Source organism: Fundulus heteroclitus, chromosome 2 (assembly GCF_011125445.2).
Source record: "Fundulus heteroclitus isolate FHET01 chromosome 2, MU-UCD_Fhet_4.1, whole genome shotgun sequence".
NCBI classification, from domain to species: domain Eukaryota; kingdom Metazoa; phylum Chordata; class Actinopteri; order Cyprinodontiformes; family Fundulidae; genus Fundulus; species Fundulus heteroclitus.
Window position 1 is genome coordinate 29,910,797 of NC_046362.1, and position 21,719 is coordinate 29,932,515.

The following is a 21,719-nucleotide window of genomic DNA, read 5'->3' on the forward strand; positions in this document are numbered from 1 at the left end:
TTTAAAGAGTGGTTGGAAATATTGTTCAAGAAGTAATTTTCAGAGGTTGCAACTGATTTTTTTACTAAACAGAAAACACTCTGCTTTTTGTTTTGTTTATTTTAAAACATATTAGCTGAGTGTAAATCTTATTCCTGGTCAAATATGACCAGCCACCCACTCAATGATCTAAGAGAGACGTCCTGACAAAAGGACTGTGAGAATGCTCTCACAGTCTGTAATTTCCCTGGCTTTCAGAGGTTGGAATTACTGGGGCGGTCCAGAAGTCTGCTGAACATTTAAAGCTACATATGCGAGCTGGAGCTGAGGCAGCAGCTAGCAGCGGCGTGCAAACGGAGAGAGGAAGGCCTCTGGAGTTACGCGGATGTGACTGGATAGGCTTCCACAGACATAGCGCGCATACCAGTACGCTTTCTGGCAGGATCCGACCTGACCGCAGTTGTGTAACGCGCAACTCAAGCCGCTGTGGCAGATAGAAAGGAAAGCGTGTCCACAGTCCTTCAGGCTCTGAAGGGTTTTGATAAGATGCTGCATTTGTCATTTCTTGTGGCTATGTAGGAACGCCTCGCCTGCAACCGGAAAAAGGAGAGCAATCTGGAGCAAATTCTTCTGTTAAGTCAACATGATTTGATTTCTTCCTTGCACACTGACTGGAGTGACTGGAAAATGTTAAACTGGGGGTTTGAACAAAGTTTCAAATTTCTCTCATATTTCATTAGGAGTTTGAAATCAATTTAGTAAAATTCACCTCAAAGATTTAAGGAAGATTTCCCTAACATGTAAAAATAAACCGTTCTCTCAGTCTCCGGGGAAGTCAGAGGTTCATTCATTCCCACACAGCTGCGACTAGGACTGACCGTGTTTGTTCAGCGACGACTTCCTGAAGGCCTCAAAGAACCTGGAGAGGTAGAGGACCATCAGCAGCTTGTCTGGTTCGGCTCTAGCGGCCATCTCCTTCCCTGTAGTCACTGGCTGGATGCTGAACTCCCGCTCCGCCACGTCAAACGCCAGCTGGTTGTTCCCCGCCACGTCCTCCTCGTTCAGGGAGTCAAAGTCACTGAAACGGACAGAAGACGAGCTCTTATGAGATCTGACCAGTGATCTTGAATCAAATGAAGAGACCTAGTTAGCTCTGGATTTGCATTCATTTATTGGCTTTTTGTGTTTCTCAGGTCTGCAGTTAATTGCTTTTTAAATAGTTGGTGCATACATTTTTTTACTAAAAGTAACTCAAGAGACGACAGTAGCAAAAATACCAGAATAATACTTAATATATGAGTGGGTGTAACGGTTCAAATGTCAAATATCACGTAAAAATGGATATATTCTGTCAGAGATTTCTACTAGTGAGCAAAGTTGAGCAGCGAACTGTTCAACCAATGAGGTAAAGTGTAGCAAATGAAATGCAGTTTAATTGAGAAAACAGAGTTCTGGTGCCAAATAACAGCTGGTGGTGCCTGAGGAATCAACACCTCTGTGTTTCTATAGGAACTGAAATGACTTAAATTTGCAAAGCAAGAAGTGAAGTCATACTTATGTCATCAATGCAGCAGTTAAAAAGGGACTTCCTCAGGTCTCCATGAGGAACAGACCCAACAAGCAAGAGGTGTTTTGGGTCACATCAGCCCTTTTTATGAATGAGCTTTGTGGCCACAAGTCTTTGAATGCTGCATTTGCAAATTGACGTTCAACTTCAAGGTTTGGCAAACTGAAATATTTCAGAAAACCTGCCTCTGCATTGCTAAATACCACACAATAAGCTCTGGGGGTTCTTCATCCTTCAGACTCATTTAATCTAATGTGAAACTGGAGGATAAAGCTGTCTGTCTGCCTCAGTTTTTTTTTTTTTTTTTTTATAAAAGGATCAGTCTCATCCTGCACATTCATGCAGACCTTGAGCCACAACTCAACATTCCCACACGTGTTTCCTGAATGTGCCGAGCGTGCGGTCGTGTGCATTTTTACATGAGCTCAGGCCTGTGGCGGTGAATGAGGGCACACAGGGCCAGGCCGCTCCTCCAGGACGACGTGAGGTTGGTGACGTCCACTCCCCTGTAGCCCTGGGTTTGATTCTGACACCAGGTCAGGAGCCGGCCGGGCCGAACCTCGGACTCTGCACAGAGAGGGGGGGTAACGACATGTTGGTCACAACCGCCAAGATGGCTGCACAGCATTAGAAGGGAAAAACAACATTTTCATGCCATAAAGCGGATCGTTTTCCCTGGGGAAGTGTTTTATTTTTGTGCGGGCTGGAAAGTTTCTGAAACGCCGTCGACACCGTGATATTCGAACTGCGTGTTCTTTTGGACCCGAGCCACGCGAGCTGATCCACTTTCTGAAGCTAAAGCAGGACTAACCTTGGCCACAGAGCAGAAAGTTGCGTGTCCCACTTAGAAAATAACCAGAACTTGCACACTGTTATGCGACTCAACATGCATAACAAGGTTTCGTTCACACACTGGGGTTTGTCTGTGGAGGCAAAGCCCTCCCTGCTGCTTTCCTAAACAAATGTATGGACACCTAATGACGTGGAGTAGGGACTGAATAGTCGTATTTGTAGCTTACAGAAACATTTGCCTTCCATGAAAGAGATTTAAATAAAACAAATAAGATGGAAGAAAGGTATTATTGTAACCGTCTGAGCAGCAACAATGTTGTGTACTGTTGTGTGCGGGCATTTGTAATACATTTGGAGACGACACACCGTGAAATGGCTTTGTAATTGTGCAGACAGGTAATAAGCATTTAAACCTAACATAAGGTGTGGGGGTTCACGCTCTTCTTATCAAAGCAAAGATCACTGTGTGTGTGTGTTTGTGCCAGAAACCCTGCCAGGGGTTTTGCCACCTTTATTTTCGGAGCACTGTTCAATTTCTCCGTCTATGGATAATGGCTCTCAGCATGGTTCACTGCACTCCCAAAGCTTTAACAATGGTTTTGTAACCTCTTTCCAGACCGATAGTGACATTTTTTTTCTCTTTTATCTTGAGTTTCCTTACATCAGTGCATGATGTATTGCTTTTTGAGACACTTCATGGTGTCAGACAGGTTCTATTTGAGGGATTTCTTGATTGTACAGTTTTTTTTTTTTTTTTTTTGCAGTGATCAGGCCAGGATGTCGCTCCTGAAATTTAACCATGTTTTCCAAATTATAGGACAAGTCACTGTAAATACTTGATATAATAATAAGCAGCTACCTTCCCTTCCAAATGACTTTGTCTTATTAAAAGAAAGGAATCTGGTTGCTAATTCTCTTGGGGGAAAAATTTGGACTGGAAAAAAGTGCAGCAATACAGAAATTCAGTTTAGGAGGCCACAGAAAATCATTTCAGGGGCCATATGTGGCCCCCAAAATGATTTTCTGGTGTCAGACAGAAAATCATTGTCCAATGTCCAAACCACGCTTTGGACACCCCTGCAGAATGACCTGAGCTCTCATGACGTGTAAATGCTGCCATTTACACGTCATGATCAGACAGCTCGTGCTGTTCCTCCACATGAGCTCCACGGATCATGTTTGTGCCCAAGAACTTGACGTTCACACCCTCCCCTTGTGTTCTTGATTCATCACCAGGGGCTAGTGATCCAACTTTTTAGCTCACGATGATGCTAAGCTTGTCGGGACAGGACCTCTCGCAGTTTTGATGTCGGTACAACCACAGCACATCGTGTCAGCACACGTCTGTGAAAGGCATCGCGTCCGACCCTAATGAGTGTAACGTTATCCGGCAGTATTGTCTGTGTTGAAGTATGCCGAGCCTGTGACTCAGACAAAGATAAGGTTTCAGCAGAGAAAGGGCTGAGTAAACCTTCACCCTCGTTTCAATCATTTCCCCTACTAAACACAAAAAGGTTTTAGTCAGACTTTTCACTCGGATATTAAATGGTGCTTAAATAAAACGTATTTGAAGTTTTAACTATGCGTAGTGGGAAGTTTGTTCATTTATTTTCAAATTTCAAAGGCGATTTAGCCTGTAGAAATGTGATCACTTTCAAATATAAACACAAAGCCAAGAGAATGTGACTCTAAACGTTAAGCAGAGAATGAAGTCCTGGTCAGAATCTGGGACAAGACACCCCAGGACGCCTACAGTCACCTCATAAAAACCAGGACAATGTCAGGGCACGCATACAAGCGCGTGAAGCACCACTTTCTTTATGTTGCTGCAATGACGCTTAAGCAAACCAGACTAGTTTGCTGCATTAGTCTTTCAGTTTCCCTTTCTCTGTGACTTTGGATTAGCCCTTCTGTGGGTTGATCATTTTCCTTTTTATCAAATGATGTGGCAGTCTATTGTCCCTAAAACATTACTCATTCCATATCGGTATGGCCATGCTGAATGATATGTTTCCAATGAAGATCTGAAGTGTTTAAGTGTGCCTTTAATTTCTTAGAGCAGTGTATTAAACCCCAGATAGTATTTGTGAAGCCAAACATTTGTCCAGACGTAGCTCATTCTGGTTGATTAAAGTTCCAGGCTTATTCCAAGCTTAATAATCACCCGTAAATGTTTATTTCTATGCACAATGTTTAATAAAATGCCATGCTACAGTTGACCACATATAATTTGAATGAATTTGTTTCTTTTAAAGTTAACTTTGGATCCTTATAAACATATATTGCTTGTTATTTTGGTGGCTCTTTCCTTCAGTCTTGGTTTCAGTACAAACCTTCAGTGAAAAAAAGGCTGCTGGGGCCTAAGATTGAGCAGAGTTCTGTCAAATCAAACAATTTCATCAGGTTTTAGCCTCAGTAGTCCGCCTGGTGCTGACTACTGATAAACGCTTCACAGAACTCCACCTTAAAGCTAACCTGGCCAGCCACATTGATAATGTGTAGCACTCTAAATTCTGCAGATTATCGACGTGGGATTGCTCCCATTGAATCCGTTTGGGTAAAGGACGTACATTAAAGGAGCAATAAGATAAATTTCATTATTTTAGATGGAAAGAACCAAAAAAGAGTGGTGTGAAGAATTAAAGGTAATATTTCAGATGGACTATGGCATGACGTCACACTGCATCTCTGTGTTGGTCTCCAGTCTCTTGTTTACGTAGCTGGGCTGGCCGCACATGCATGTATGTGCATGTGAACAGCTGCCACTAAGAGTTTAGCCCCTCCCTGTCTTAAAAAAGGCAGGGAGGGGCTAAAGAGGAAAGGATCCATGGCTTGTCACAGATGTTTTGGTCTACAGACACAGCTCAAGCACCACGTAGTGAAATATCGCTTATTGCTCCTTCAAGCAGAACTATGAGGTGATTGGGCCAAGCAACACCTGGTGTTGTTTAGCCAATCACGGTATCAAATTAAAACATAAGCAGCAGGCGTGATGAGAAACCACAAGAAGGTAAGCTGGTCAAGGCGCTTCTTGCTGTTCCACTATTAAAGAAGAAATCACGGAATCTTACTAAACGAATGCGATAGCAGCAGCTACGTGTGCGTCCTCCTGCATTGCCATGTGGTTCAGCTGTGAGTTAAGCCCCTCTGGCTTTTGTAGCAGCGGTATGTCCCGCCTTAAACCACAATATTGCAATGAGACTGGCCGGAAGCAAAAACGGTTGAAGCTTAAGAGGTACAAGATGGATTCATGTATGTTTGTGAACACACAAATACCGCAAGAATTCAGCTTTCAGGCAAGGTAAACTTTCCTTTAGAGAGAAATCTTGAGTACCGCTAAAGTATCAATTATCATATAGATATATTTTAAGATTTTCACATTGTCCTAAATTTGTCATTCTGAACGCTGAAAATGTTTTCGTTTCTGGCTAGTAGCTGCATCGCTCTGCTCCTGGTTCACTGACTACCTCACCAACAGGCCCCAGGTGATGAGGACAGGTAAACGCACATCTGCCCCACTGATCATCAACACTGGGACACCGCAGGGTTGTATCCTCAGCCCTGCCCTCTTCACACACAACTCTCTTCAATTTTTACTATTTGCACACTTTAACTTCTCCAAGAATGAAATAACACATTCATGCAATTGCAAAATGTTCTGTAACGTCACTGCTATTTTTTTGACTCAAACATTTAAATCTATCGGATGCTATTTGCATATTTGGATAGTAACACAGGATTTTGTGGAAAATGTTCACCTTTTCTGGACAGGTTGACAGGTCTTTGTGATAGTCCTCCTTTTTCAACTGGACCTGAATGACCATCAATGAATAAGTGACGCACCTGAAAGAAACATATAGGGACATGTAAAAATAATTCTAGTTTAGAAACCTGACTGATACAAAATTATGATTTCAGTTTTTATTTAACAGATTTCTTAATTTAAAGATAGATATATTTGTTAAGTACTTACCAACTAATAAAATGCCTGGTTCAAAGTAAACCCAGATGTACCAAGGAAAAACGAACGACACTGAACAAAAGCCTACTCGATAACAAATCTCACATCTCTTTGGAAAGTATGTGCTGTCAATGTTTCTTTTAGCAGCCTTCATAGTCAACACAAGCTTTTTCATGCCAGAATAAAGTCGGTGCAAAGTCACTTCCTATTGTTTTTATCTGGAAGTAGGGAGGAATGGAAGATCTGATCTAAAATCCCAGCAATTGTTGGTGAACATGGCTAAAACAAGTCCAGGCTGGATGGTAGATAAGTAGGACAACTGCTTTCTGCTTTGGGGGATTTCAGGAAAACAGATATGTTCCTGCGAATACAGACAACTTTCGAAAATATCCACCAACCTGATGTGGGCGTACACAACTGGAGTTCAGGTTTGGGTAGCGGGTAGCAGGATCGATGGTGTACTGTTCAAAGTTTTTACTGATGTTTTCTGGTGTGGTCTGAGGCAGTAGACGGTAAATACTCTCCCTGACGGAGAAAGAAAGGGTGACAGATTTTATACACAGCATGTTAATTGTTTATAGGATTTTTTTACATTTATATTTTGGTATTTTAATAGTCAAGTGTATGAATTTGAGTTGCGTAGAGGTTTTTGGCTTGTATATGTGTCCTCCCCCCCCCCCCACCCACCAACACTTTTAGTGAGACACTGGTAACAACACAACTACAAGCAATGCACCAAGTCTCGACGAGACGCCTTTACTGGTCAAAACAAGACAGCTCAAAAACTAATTATTTTGTCACTTCAAAATAAGAGTTTGAGCTTGAAATAAAGCATTGGATTCTTATACAGAGCTCATCACAGCAGAATAGCCTTATATTTCACCAGACATAGTCACATGCTGACACAACAGCTAGACAGTGATTTGGAAGAAAGACTATCCTTTAACTGGACAAGTTGGAACATTTCAATATTGCAAGATCTCAAGCCACAAGATCTCCTTACATCTGGAGTAACAATAAATCAGTAATTTCAATCTGCAGGGGGTAAAGCATCCTCACCTCTCTGCCAGTATCTCCAGGGCATTTTTGCCCTGTGCCCAGCCCCTCACCATCCAAGCAGTGTCGAAGGCAGCCAAGAAGCCCCGAGCGCAACCCGTACCCATCGGCCAGAAAGGCTGCAGGCAAGAAAAATGGTGCCAAAGGAGCAAAAGGGTTATTCCTGCCCTGATAATAAACACACACACACACACAAAATGACTGTTTCTCTTACCTCGAGAAGACTATCTCCCACCAGCGTGACCACTAACTGATGTCCGTGTTTCTCCCGTATCAGGGCGGCGTTCTCTGAGGCGTACATGCAGGTAAAGTCAAACATGGCCACATCTGGCTGCCCGTAGTGGTTGATGGCGTAGTCCAGCGACGGCAGCTGGTAGTTGGTGCCAAAGTCAGCAGCCTCGCGAGCGTAGGACAGCAACGCTTCCTGGTTGACGTTTTCAGAATTCAGCAGTCGCTCTGTTTCTATGTAGTCCTGGAAAAAAGAAAAGGAGGAACCCTAAAACTTCAGGGAAATATTTTAAAATGGCTACTAAAACAGTACAGAATTTGTGGATAGTTAAAAATAATTATCAGCATTTCTTAAACCAATAAGATTGACTTTCCCCACCAAGGGGCCAAGAAAGAACTATTCTATTGTATAATTGCAAGTAGCATAGTTTTGCCATAATTATGGCAACAGATCAAAAATAAGTGAAAATTGATCAAATTGTTAAAGCTTTTTCTGTTGTCTTACTATTTTCTTGTTAAAACTGACTTATTAGCATCATATTTATCCTTCACCCAAGATAATCAAAGCCACTCAATCATTCAAAACCGAAAAATAAGGTAGATTTCCTTTCCTGGCTCTGAGCAGTGTCTAGCAGATCATAAATTGGGAAACAAATCTCAATGTTCATTAAATGCTTATAACCTGAAAAAAGGTTGTTTTTTCCCCCAGGTTAAATGCATTTAGAAATAATGCATGTCCATGTTCTGTTGAATCTAAATCTACTACCTCTATCAAGAGGCCTCCAGGACATATATTTCTCATAAGTGTCAAGTGATTGTTACATTTTCTTCTTTAATTTCAAAAGTTTTACACAAATAAGTTTGTTTGTATCAAACTTTTACAAAGTAAATCTGAATCAGCAAAGAAATTAGAAGGCTGGAGCCACGTATAAAAACCAGACAGCGATCGGTATCAGGAGGTTAAAAAAAATAAATAATTGGTGTGTCTTTATTTTAAGCTGCTGCTTTAGACAAACTGAAGGGCATGATTTCCTGCCAGATGCTGTATACGCTCAGCTAGCTGCTAGAAATGAGACAGAAAACATTTCTTTTTGGCAGAACCTAACCCTAACCTACTTTTAACCTCTTACAATAATGCCACTGACTTATTTATTCATATGTATTTTACAATGATGTTTAGTTTTTTTTTTTGCTTTTACCTGTCTATGATGATTTTACCTGTAGCACTTTGAGGTTTTTCTTAAATGTAAAGTGCATTACAAATAAATTGTATTATTATTATTATTATTATTATTATTATTATTATTATTATTATTATTATTATTATTATTATAATTATTATTATTATTATTATTATTATTATTATTATAATCACAACAGCTCAACATCCTAATTTAATTTTCTTTGGCAGCAAACAATGTAAGGAATGAATAAAAGTCAACGAGCCACGCCGTTTCTGTCTTTAACAACTTGTTAGGAGGGTGATAGAAAATGAACAAAGTTACTTAGTAATAAAACAATAATTACCAAGTAATTGTAATAATTCATATCCAAACAGCCTTCGTTCTCGTTAGCTGCATGTGCCATTACTGCCGTCTTTAACACAGGGTTTTCTTTATTCTTTTCTTTCTATAGAAAACATCCCTGACATGCTTGTTTAATTGGTGTTGAATGAGCGACTGTAGCTCAGCGGGTAGAGTAGTTGGCTTGCAATTGGGTTAGATTCCAGCATCCTAATGTCACATGTTGATGTGCCCCAGAGCAAGGCGCCTAACCCCAAGTTGCCAATCTGCATATCCTTGTGTGAATGTATGCGACTGAGCAAATGTAGCTATGGCGTAAAGCCCTTTGAGTGGTCAGTATGACTAAAAAAGCGCTATATAAATTAAATCCATTTAAATGCCATCAGTGGGCATCCAAAGCTACCCAAACCAGCATTTTGTAAATCACTGTTGTATATAGACTACATTTACCAGACTGTGGTAGAACAGAAACTATACTTCAACTATGTACTTTTTAAACGGCATCCTTAAATGACATTTGACGCCACGCGTTGTGCATGAATGGTGTAAACTCTTTGGAGACATTTGTTTAAGTTCCTGACGTAAAAGCCATCAGTGCAGGGTGAGGGTTATAAGTGCCGCTCGTGTCAGAGTCATTCTTGCGGAGCTATTCTAAGTGAGGCCTCTGAAGCTCCTGCTCTGAGCGTGTTGGCCGCGACCCAGCTGACGCACGGAGATTTCACTCAGCAGCAACAGCCAATGTAAGATGAGAGGGAGACCACTGGGGCCTCAGCAGTGCGGGGCTTCGACACCTGCGTACGTGTTCGGATAACGCATGCGGAAAAAGTTTGGGTTATTAAGAAATTTGTTTTATTGGGTATAAGTTTCCATAATAACAAATGCAAATTTTCTATAAGGAGAAGCCACTGTGTTTAGTAGCTGTGTCATCCTGGTGCACACTTTAAAGTACATTAAATCTTATTCTTAAAAGCTTAATTTCAGCCCTGGTGCAAACGTCAAATGACCTTATTTCTGCTGTTTAATCTGTTCAAGTGAAGGAGGTGTTTTTTTTTTTATTTCCAGTGTGTGAAATGGAATAAAGGTGAGAGGTGCAATGCTTTAATTAGAGCCCCATTTATCATCATCATCCGCTGTGCAGGGATATCACTCACTACGCTGGCCTGCATGCAAACATTTCTGTCTTCCCAAAAAGCCCTCCGACTCCCAGCTTTGGGACTTCACTTTAAATGTTGTGCTTTACTGGCCTGTGAGGAGGAGGATTGGAAAGCGATCAGCTTTCCTTGAAAATATCAAAAGGACAATAATATTATAGTATAATATTATAAATATAGTATAAAGGCTGTAAAACCAACTTTGAAGCACGTTATACCACTTATCCTCTGCCCTTGAAATACAGCTGCAAGACCTGTTCCAGCAATGAGTTGGCTGTTTTTTTCTTCTTCCTTATAACAACACGTTTCTGCCAGTGTTGTTCCTGTGCCAGCACGTAACAGGAAGAAATTAAGATATTTATAGACCGCATTCTCCCATAATCTCCATGAAAATTATGCAAGAAGCCAAACAAAACAAAAAAACAGAGAAAAAAGACACAGCTGTGCAGCCAGATGACAGATTCTGATCCACAAACACTCAGATAGGAACCACTTCAGAGGCGTTACAGTAATTAATGTGCAATCAAAATATTATTTGTTATACAATTAAAATTCCTAATTAAAAGTCAACATTTAAATCTGGCTCATTGGACAGACAGATTTATGACTTTTAGACAATGGGGCACCCCCCCACGATTTGTTTCTGTTTTGTTTTTCCATACTAACCCATACCTGGGAAATACTAAAATCAAAATCTGGACTTTTCAAGACTGTGTAGGGACCCTAAAATGATCTCCAAGAACATTTTAAAGTTTTAAAAAATGGAAATCAACTGGCAGACAAAAGAAAAATAGTTAGATGTGAGGGCTAGGTCTATGTGTAACAACTACTAATGCAACTCCAAGTGTCTTTTATTTCAAATATAACCATTTTGGTATTTCTTGTTTTGTAATATCTTTATTTAGTTGCTGACGGAAACAGCTGGTAAAGAAAGCCTGGCACATTACTGCTGCTGCATTAACACCTTTGGTTACTGTTGGGTTAACTTACATTTATGATGACCCCTTTGTCCAGCAGGCTCTGCTTCTTTGCAGTCATCACAAAGTAGTGGGTGTTGTCCTTGTAGTAAACAATGTTTTCCAGGTCAATTCCTGAAAATTTGAGCATTTTATTCAACAAAGATCCCTTTAGAGCTGCAGACCCTCCACAGAAATTTAAGGGATTATTTTATTTACTATGAGCATTATTTACCCGTTTCCTCTTTAAGTTCCAGGAAGAACTTCTGGTTAAAGATGAAGGCAACGCCGCTGATTTCCTCTACTTTGGCCTCTGCCGTGGTGTTCCTGTTGACGAAGTTGGCCGTTATAGCAATGGCCAACTTTCCTCTGAACTCCTTGCGACTGAAACCTGCCAAGAAGGAAGGAGAATTTAAAAGGGGGGAGGATGCAAACAAACCTACAGTGACAAAACAATCCATATTTGTTTCTAATCAAGACGTGCATCACACTGCAGAGCAGTAACAAAGCGAATAAACAACACCTTTGGAAGGCATTTTTTTGGTATGATTAACCAAATGTTCACTATCGGGTCAAAACTATTCACTCACTCCTATAAATCACTGAAGTCTACTGCTCTCTAGTTTTGCATTAAATTGAAATGACTGTTGTCATTTCAGCTTTTAACTTTTTGCTCTCTCTCTTTTTTCTTCATAGTAGGTACACCTGGTCTGGCGTTCTGTTAGCTGTGACATCATCCAGAGAAGACAGATCACCCGCTATTACCATCTAATGTAGAACAGATTACTGGATCAATGTGTGCTTCTGTGCTTTTTGGTCTCTCTTGTTATGTCTCTGTTCTGTCTTCTCTAACCCCCAGTCAGTCGAGGCAGATGACCGTTCATACTGAGCCCGGTTGTGCCGGAGGTTATTCCTTCCCATTAATGGGGAGTTTTTCTTTCTACTGTCGCTTCATGCTTGCTCAGTATGAGGGATTGCTGCAAAGCCATGGACAATGCAGACAACTCTCCCTGTAGCTCTTGGCTTCTCTAGGAGTGAATGCTGCTTGTTGGGACTCTGAAGCAATCAACTGGTTCCCTTATATAGGAAATTTTTGACCAATTTGTATAATATGATTGATTTTGACTTTGTAAAGTGCCTCGAGATGACATGTTTCATGAATTGGCGCCATATACATAAAATTTAATTGAATTGAATTCTCATATTGTTCAATCCCTTCCATGGCCAGGGTTTATAAAATACGGCAACTAAGCATGCAGACTGCTTCTACAAGTATTTGGGAAAATATGCGTCGCTCTCAGGAGCTCAGTGAACTCCAGCAAGGTAACATGATAAGATGACAGCTGTGCAATAAGTCTAGCCATGAAATTCTATTACTACTTAATATTCTAGTCAACTTTTAGAGGCATTATAAAAATGGGAAGTAATTCGGAAAATTCGGTGTACAGAAGGGCGCCACTGGACTCTGAAGCAGCGGAGACATGTTCTTTTGAATGTCAAATCGTGTCTGTCTCACAATCAAATGAAGGAGCTTGGTTTGGGCAGATGCCAGGAGAACAATACTTCCCTAACTGTAGCGTGTTAAAGTTTGTTTAACGCGCTACAGTTCATGTGCGTGAAGGACGACGAGTGAATACGTTTTCCAGTATAGTGCATATTCGGAATACAGACTCTTGGGCAAACAACCTTAAAACTGGCTTATTATTCTTGGACAGAGAGGAAACGGAGCTCTCAACCAGTTCATGAACCATCACACACGACAACACACACATACATACAGCGCATTCCTTTGAAACTATGTCAACAGGAAATGCTTCAGCACCAGAAACCGCTCCATGTGGGTCAGAATCAAAACTTTCTCTGCGTCTCAGGTTGGACCAGTTGTCAATGCTCAATTAAAGGAGCAATAAGTGAGAAATTTAGTGTAAAATCAACCTAAATCATTCTCATTTGTGACCTGAGGTGGAACTAACATTCCCTATAAACAATCAGTCCTCTCCATCAACAATGCCTTAGTCAAGTTTTTCTCCTTTCAAATCTAGAGGTACGGTCCAGAACTACTTCGGTGTAGTGTGTAGGCCACATTTACTTCCTGGTTCCTGAGCCAATCAAATGAGAGTTGCCAGGATTCCCAAAACAGAGCGCAGCATTTGGTATTTTATCTTGGCAAAAGACTTTATCTTGGCAAACATGGAGGCCAGGAAGAGAAGAAGACCAGAAATAGAACAGGATACAACATCATATATATCTGTCCCATCTGAGTAAAAATTCAGTGCGACAACAGAACGTTGAGTGAATGGCGGGTGTCCGTGAAAGGCATTGTGTATGTGTTGCTCCGATTTTAACCACTAGGTGTGATTATTGCTTATTGTTCCTTTAATCCCCACCGATACGTCCACAGTTCTGAATTCTGATCCATCCTCACCATCTAATGTGCTTCTGCGGCCGTCTGCACCAATCACCACGTCAAAGTCGTAATCAGAGACCGGATGATTGGAGGGCCGGAGTTCTGCTCGCCACCCAGGACCTAAGAAATACAGAAACAAAGAAATGATGACATGGTACGTTGTTGTTTTTTTTAACATTGGGATTAGGGGAACATCTATTATCTGCAACACTGTGTTCAATGACATTCACTTTTTGTCATGCTATAAAGTGAATGTCCTAGATTTACGTCTATTACACAGCAGCTAAATAATGTCTAGGAAAATTCCTCTTGCGTGTTCCCTGGAGAGCCTAAGTGTGAAACTCTCATAGGAATCGCTTTGGAACAACAGAGCGGAGTCTATCAATAGCTTTATTTTCCATTCTGCAAGAACTTATCTGTTCATTTCAACATATGGGACACGAAGGGAGCTTTCCTTATATAGCTGAGCTATGCAAGCAAGTGCCAACCTGTCGCTGTTGGTCATGACCCTTTCAAACAGGGATAACACTGTCTGGACATACACAGGTCTCCTTCTGTACTGGTTTGGGAACCTATATTAAGACCTGAACCAACTCTTTGAGGTTTGAAACAATTCCCTAAAGAGGTTAGTCCCATAAGATGGATTCCATGAAGGTCCTGTAACATCCAACGCAGATAACTCACCATCTTCAGTTTGCTGCTCTGGGGGCTCCAGGAGTTTAACAAACTCCACATTGACGTGAAACTCCACTCCCAGGATCAGACACACTTTCAGCAGCATCAGCTGCAGCTGGCGGATACCTGCACAGGGTTGTTAAAAAAAAAAGAAAAGAAAAAACACTGATTAGTCACATTACAACCACAAACATCAGTTTATTTTATTGGGGCTTTAAGTGATGGGCCAAAACAGGGAAATGTATATTTGTGCATCGTTCACTTCTATACAAACACAATCATAAAAGTGTGGTGTGCATTTGTAACCGGCTGTCTTTACACAGACACCCATAAATAAAATGTTTTGCTACCAACAGTCTTCAGAAGTCTGCATGTGTGTAATTCACCCTCAATAGTAGTAATACAGCTGATCTGCGAAGGTCTCAGAGGTTTCTTAGAGAACATTAATGAACAAACAACATCTTGACAGCAAAGAAACATGGCAGACGGGTCAGAGATAACATTTCTGAGGAGTTTAAAGCTGGGATGGGTGATAAAACACACAGGGCAGTTTCTCTGGCAGGCTAGTCTTCAGTACGGGGGTCCCGCAAAGAGCGTGGTGCTCACACTGTTGCTCTTCACCCTCTGCAGACTTCTCCATCAGCTCCCCGAGCTGCAATCTTCAGAAATCCTAAGCTGGCCTCATTTCCTCAAGAGTAAAGACAGCGGACACAAAACTTTGTGGACTGGTGAACAGCAGAACCACCTACTGATCAACATGGGGGAAAACCACGGATCTGGTGGTGGATTTCTGCAGGCGTGGACCAACAACACCAACACCAATGGACATCTAGGAACTGGCACTGAGATGGTGGACTTTTTAAGTACCTGCATGTTCACCTGAACAATAAAACGGAGTCACAACATTGATGCTCTTTACAGGAAGGGTCAGAGCATGCTCAGGAGACTGGGATCTTTTGGAGTCCTGGGGGCGCTCCTGAAGGCCTTTCTTGGCTCTATGGTGACGTCAGCTCCGGCAAAAAGAACTTCGCTGTTGGATGGCGTCTCCCACTCCGTGCATGAGGGAGTTGCACCACTGGGGAGCTCCTTCAGTGAGACTACTGCATCCTAAATGCCCAAAAGGAGCGTAATCGCAGATCCTGCCTCCCTGCATGTTAGACTTTATAACCATCACTGCTTCCAACAAACTCATTAATTGTTTACATACCTGCTGTTTTTTTTGGCACAGTTCATTTTTGTAAATAGTCTGCTGGCATGTTTTTAATGCATAAATGGACATAGATGTTTTGCAACTTTTTCTAAAAATCACCCTACTCAATAGCACACTTACTTCATTTCTTGAATGTGCAATTTTAATAGACAACTATTAGCTGGGTAGTACACAAATGTAGCCTTTGTGGAGGAGTGCAAGAAGATATCTGCAGTTAAAGGAAGTCATAAAAGCCCCTTGTTGCAGTTTGCCACAAGCCCTGTGGGGGACATAGCAAACCTGTTCAAGAAGGTGCGTGACAAACCTTTTGGCATGCATGCAAGCAGTGTGGCAAAAAACGTCAGCATCATGCCGAAGAACGCTTTTCTTCAACAGAGTCAGAGAAGCCAGATGGGAAGACAGGTGGCACTAAATACAGAGCTGTCCTGCTTCAAAACTGAAGTTTGAGTCTCCTGATCTAAACCACGCTGGGGCTCAAAACCTGCTATTTTCATTACCGATCACAAGTTTCCCTAATAACATGAAAAGAAGCCAGAAGTCACCCTGCTTTAGCAGCTACATTCATTATCCACTCACAAAGATGAGCTTGTCTAACGCCGGGCACAGTGACTGCAGCTGAAGGCAACGAATGCCGATAAAAACATCTGACCTGGCAGATAAGATAAGAACTCCTTTCATGGAGACACGAAAACAACATCTAATACAACAGGACAAACGTAAAGAGAGATTAGCTTTTTATAAAGTTTGTCTTGCAGCTTATCTCCTTGGCAGTGATTCCACACAAAGCAGCCGTCATTTAGATTTATGGCTCAGCAGCGGTTTGCACGCAATCTTTTAATGCAAAAACAAGAAATCATTCTGTCATTGCTCACATTAATTCAGCTTTTCTTTTATAACCTACTTCAAACCGGCTCCCTAATTTTTTTGCCCTAAAAAAAAAAAAGCAACAAAGAAGAGAACACCCACTGATGTGGTCGATGGCGCCGGCACAGAACTTTCCGTAGAACTTCTTGGCCCCGAGCGCCCTGAGGTCATGAATGGTGTAGGGCCAGAGGTGGAGCACGTTGTTCCTGGAGAAGGTGTCCCTCTTCTCGATCACCACCACTTTGCAGCCGAGCAGGGCCAACTCGATGGCCGTCCGCAGACCGCAGGGGCCCCCGCCGATGATCAGACACTGGGGGTGATCGAAGACATGAAATCAGTGAGGAGGAGAAGAAGAAGTACAATGTTCTGCTGTTTGTACAGAGAAACAGTGCTGGGAAGATGCTCTACGTTTAAATACGTATACAGTCAAATAGGATCTTTATACAATGTTGAAATGCATGCCTTTGTTTTACCATCAGTCCTAAAATGTAAAACCTTTATAATAATATTAGTGGACATAGAACAGAACATCCATTGAATCGCCTATAAATTCAGTGTATGAACTTTATTTGGCTTTCTTCTTCTGCCGGAGTTTTTCCTTCCCGTTAATGGGGAGTTTTTCTTCCCACTGTCGCTTGATGCTTGCTCAGTATGAGGGATTGCAGCAAAGCCATGGACAATGCAGACGACTCTCCCTGTGGCTCTACGCTTCTCCAGGAGTGAATGCTGCTTGTCGGGACTTTGATGCAATCAACTGGTTTCTTTATATAGGACATTTTTGACCAATCTGTATAATCTGACCCAATCTGTATAATATGATTGAACTTGATTTTGTAAAGTGCCTTGAGATGACATGTTTCATGATTTGGTGCTATATAAATAAAATTGAATTTAATTGAATTCTTAAAGGTAAAGTTAAAAACGGTTTTGCACTAATCTGAAAGAGATTCTGGAGAAGAGTGTTTCATATGTAGACTTGTAGTCTTGTACTATATTTGATTTCAATATTTTCTAGGTTTGGATAAGTACAGAAAAAGAAAACGGAAGCAAGTTGAGGAAATACATACACACATTTTCCCAATATGACCACTTTTATGTTGTTTTTTTAAATTAAAAAAATTTAAAAAAGACATACATCCATCTGTTCATGGATTCATTACTTCATTCATCTATTAATCCACCCATACACCTGGGCATGTACCCATAAAACCATAAATCCTTCTGCCCATTCAATTCAGTTTCACTTTGTTTATATTGTACCAGTTTACCACCACAAAGCGCTTTATAAAGTCAATTCTGTCAAACCATCCAGACAGATTGGTTGAAAAGCTTCACCATCTCCGGAAACTGAGCAGATTGCTTCCAGTCATTGACTTGCAGCATTCACTCCTCCTGGATGAGCTAGTAGCCACAGGGGAGAGTCGCAGGCATTGTGTCGCTGACTTTGCAGCAATCCCTCATGCCAAGCATGCATTAACCTATTCATCTATCAGCTAATATTATCTGTCTGTCAATCCACTCATCTATTCGTCCAACCATCCACTTTTCCATCTGGAGACAGATCCACCTGTTAGTCTGTCTGTTTCTCTGGACATCCATCTACCCATCAATCCAATTCTCAATCTATCCATCACTCATCAATCTGTTTACCCATCCATCAATGAATTTATCAATCTATTTATCTATCAATCCCTCCATTCTTAGTCTGTTCTTTTAGGGTCCATATTTAAACCCTGGCCTCTAGAAACGTTCTGCCACAAACTCACGGCGAACCTGTGATTTTACATTTTAAACATCTGCAAAATCTTGGAATCCGAGTCTGGAAAAGTATAACATTTAGAAATGAAACCTGTAGGAACTCTGGCTGTAAAAAAAAAAAAAAACACAAGGGCCTCTGTTTGAGGACAAACCTCAAATGGGATTTATTGGTGCCCTAAATCCCAGCTGCATAAGAGTTTCATAGACTGCGTTATTAATTCACGTCGCAGAGGTAACCCTACCCTAACCTATTTTTAGTTAGCAATAAAAACATGTGGCGTAAATGAGTTCACACCATCAGAGTGGATTGGAGTCGCAGTTTCCTGCTCCTTAACACAGTGAAAAAAAAAAAAAAACAGGTCCTGAAAGCAGCTTTATGTGGGGAAGAAAAGCCTTATCTTGTGTTTTCCAAACCTCATGGGTTGACAGCAGTCCACTAATGTAGAAGTCAGAGAAAACTTTGCCATCTTCTGCGATTATATTGCAAAGTATAACAAGTGTTCTGAGGAGCATGGTTTGATGTTTGCCACCCCTTCTTGCATGTCAAACAACCAAATATGGAGACAGCGGAGTTGCAAGAAAAACAAAAATGGTGTTGATTCATTTGGATTTGGTTTCAGGGAACACGCGCAGAGCTCCGGGTCCACCGACTTTTTCAGGGTAGCCGTTTCTTCAGAAGAAATGTCTGGAGGAATAGCCGAGCTGTTATTTTTGGCAGGCCCGCTCTGCCCAACCCTTCTGTGTTAATCTCCCCTCTGCAAGTTCCTGCCCCTCCACGCTTAACTTCTTATCTTTTCCTTGAGATATGAAGTCTTCCCGACACAGTGCTAAAACTGTTGCTTAAAATAAACATGCATACATTGTCAGACAACGACGCACGACTCAAGTTCCTGGTTTCCACGCTGTGTTTTGAGCCCAACTGTAATTCATTTAATGCAGTTAAACCGTTCACTGCTTTGTCTGTTTGTACCATAAACCCGTGTTTCCAGATCCTGTCGCTTGGGGCCTATTTCCCAGCATGCTCCAACCCTGCACAACGTGATGCGAAGCTAATGAGGTAATCCATTCTTTTGGGTCAGGTGTGCAGAATCAGGAAAAACATCTAAAACATGCAGGACAATATGCCCCGAGGACCAGGATGCAGAAACACTGATGCAACATATTTGCATTATTTGAATTCTCTGCATATGAACCGTCTGAATCTACAAGTCTAGGCAATTGATGATGTTCCAAGTTAAGGTTACAACACTGTGCAAATGTCATGGGACCCTTTCTCCACTTAGACTTTCTTTTTAAAATACCCAAAGATAACAAATTGAAAGAAAATGGGGTTTAAACCCCAAGAAGGTGATTACCAAAGAGTTAATAGGTGAAAGGGGGTGTTTGTGTTCTCAATGTAGCTGAGACAACTTAAAAAGAGGACTTCGCTCCAATTACTGATGCAGATGTGTAAAATGCATCTAATTCTTCCATCCATCCAGCCACTCGTCCATTCATCTGTCCATCAATCAATCCATCCAACATGCTGGTGAAGATTCTCAGTCATCCAGGTCATGGTCATTCCAAAAAAAGTAAAAAACAAAGCAACTGGACTTGTTTTCTGTAGTTGAAGACGTTTCGCTTCCTCTCCTTGTTAATCCACATTACTCCAGACTTTTTGAATTGAGAAAGCTTCCGGGAGGGGAAGCGAAACGTCTTCAACTACGGAAAACAAGTCCAGTTGCTTTGTTTTTTTACTTTTTTTGGAAAATCCATCCAACCGTCCACTATTATGTCTGTCTATCAATCTGCCGTCCGTTTGCCTGCCCATCCCTCTGGACATGCATCCATCCATCCACCCGTCTATCTGGACATAAAGCTACCCATCCATACATCCAGCTGGACAACGCTCCACCATCTTTCACTCCACTCCTCCTTGCTTCTGCAAACAAACCAACCTGTTGTTCCTGCAAAGGGCAAAAAAAGGGTTGGAGCTCACTTATCAGCTTTAAGCTTTATTGTGCAAACATGGAGACTAACGTCTCAACACCATCCGTGTCTTCATCAGAGTCACAGGCTCACAAGGTTTGCACAATAAAACAGAAAACTGACCAGTCACCTCCACCGAGACGGAGGATCCCTCAGATTTATTGACCATTTGTTTTCTCTGAAAAAGAACTCTGACTGGATATGGCACGACCATCATTGCCCCTTTCTGACATTGACAACGTTTGATTACCGGATCAGATTGTGTAAAATTTAATATTAAGCTACTTCTTTGCCAGCTGCATACAGCTGCTTATTGGAGACATTTGGCTTAGTAAATGGCTCACCTTTTCTAAGAAGCTGGTATGTCAGTTGCTGATTTATTTCATACAACAAGTTTGTACACATTCCTTATTTGATGTGGTTGTATTACCCATTGCAAGGCATATTTTTTTTATTTATTTTTTGCCTGCACCAAAATAGACAAAGCAAACTAGGACATCGTCAACTGGAAATACCCTTGGCTCAGTTTGCTGCGTTTAGCTACATCTCAGTTAAACATCTTAATCATTTCAATTCTTGATGGGTTTATATTTTAAAAATAAAAAAACTTTACTCTGTTTGAAGGGAATATTTTGTCAGTAGGAACAAATAGCCCTCTTACTTTACCTTTCCAAAAACCTATAACAGGGCTATGTTTTATATTTTGACAACTAAAAGAATAGCTAAACTGTTAAGATATATAGTTTGATTATTTCTCGGTAAGGTGGTCTTACCCTTGTTCCTTGGCAGGCTTTATTCTGGTTGTACACTTTCTGCTGTGCCCGTTTGTCCAACTTCGTCCACAGGGCTTTGACTTTCCAGGAGCTGACCGCCGCCTTCAGGGAGCTGTAGAAGTTGCCGTGGTCCAAAGGATCCAGGCCGAGCTGCCTGCAGAGGATGCTGAAGGCCTGCAGGGTTCCTTTGCAGGTGGACGTCTGGAAAAAGTTCTCAAAGAGCTGACTGGCCTGAGCCGTTCGCTCATCCTCCGTCTCGCCCATCTACTCTGATCGTACCAGAGTCCACGCTCCTGGAAAACTTCGAATCTTCCGTCTCCTTACGCCTCCTCCTGATCCTCCCTCGTTCCACACCGTCAGCACTGAAGCTCTAGCTGCTGTACGCTGCCATGCTAGAAAGTCTCTAGAACAAGAAGAAATAGACACAATGTCTTTAGAGAGAATAGGAGGCTAGTATCATGCCTGTGCCTGGAAGAAAATTATTGCAACTATTCAAACTATTTTTGGTTTTTATTATGTGTAATTTGATACCGGTACCAACTTTCACACTGCAAAAATGGATCTAAAAGTAAGTAAAATGTTCTTAAAGTTGGAGTATTTGTCCTTGATTTGAGCAGTTAAATAAGATTATCTGCCAATGGAATGAGTATTTTAACCCCTAAAATGAGATAATTAGACATACGGCACTTGAAATAAGATGATGGAGATGAGTTGTTCCTATTTTAAGTGCAAAAATCTTATTCCATTGGCAAATCATCTTATTTACCTGCTCAAATCAAGGACAAATACACTCATTTTAAGAACATTTAACTTATTTTATAGTTCAGTTGTTGCAGTGCAAAAACGAAACC

The 21,719-nt window shown here is 41.3% G+C and overlaps 1 protein-coding gene across 10 annotated transcripts in view; it reads right to left on the reverse strand.

The window, feature by feature from the left end:
- Nucleotides 1-21,719, reverse strand: part of mical2b (microtubule associated monooxygenase, calponin and LIM domain containing 2b) — an 81,449-nt gene that overhangs the window by 38,975 nt on the left and 20,755 nt on the right. For 9 of the 10 annotated variants that reach the window (XR_004927264.1, XM_036124603.1, XM_036124599.1 and 6 more), the window contains exons 2-13: nt 20,869-21,271; nt 16,472-16,679; nt 14,305-14,421; nt 13,639-13,740; nt 11,449-11,604; nt 11,248-11,348; nt 7,570-7,827; nt 7,359-7,474; nt 6,698-6,824; nt 6,097-6,181; nt 1,966-2,113; nt 858-1,057 (exon numbers count right to left, since the gene is read on the reverse strand). Coding sequence is in view for 9 of the 10 variants with exons in the window: in XM_036124603.1 (XP_035980496.1) it covers nt 858-1,057; nt 1,966-2,113; nt 6,097-6,181; nt 6,698-6,824; nt 7,359-7,474; nt 7,570-7,827; nt 11,248-11,348; nt 11,449-11,604; nt 13,639-13,740; nt 14,305-14,421; nt 16,472-16,679; nt 20,869-21,132 (1,882 nt within the window). In the remaining variant the exon portion in view is untranslated. Of the gene's footprint in view, nt 1-857; nt 1,058-1,965; nt 2,114-6,096; nt 6,182-6,697; nt 6,825-7,358; nt 7,475-7,569; nt 7,828-11,247; nt 11,349-11,448; nt 11,605-11,978; nt 11,983-13,638; nt 13,741-14,304; nt 14,422-16,471; nt 16,680-20,868; nt 21,272-21,719 lie in introns of those variants that run through there. The other variant, XM_036124600.1, reaches the window with a different exon arrangement.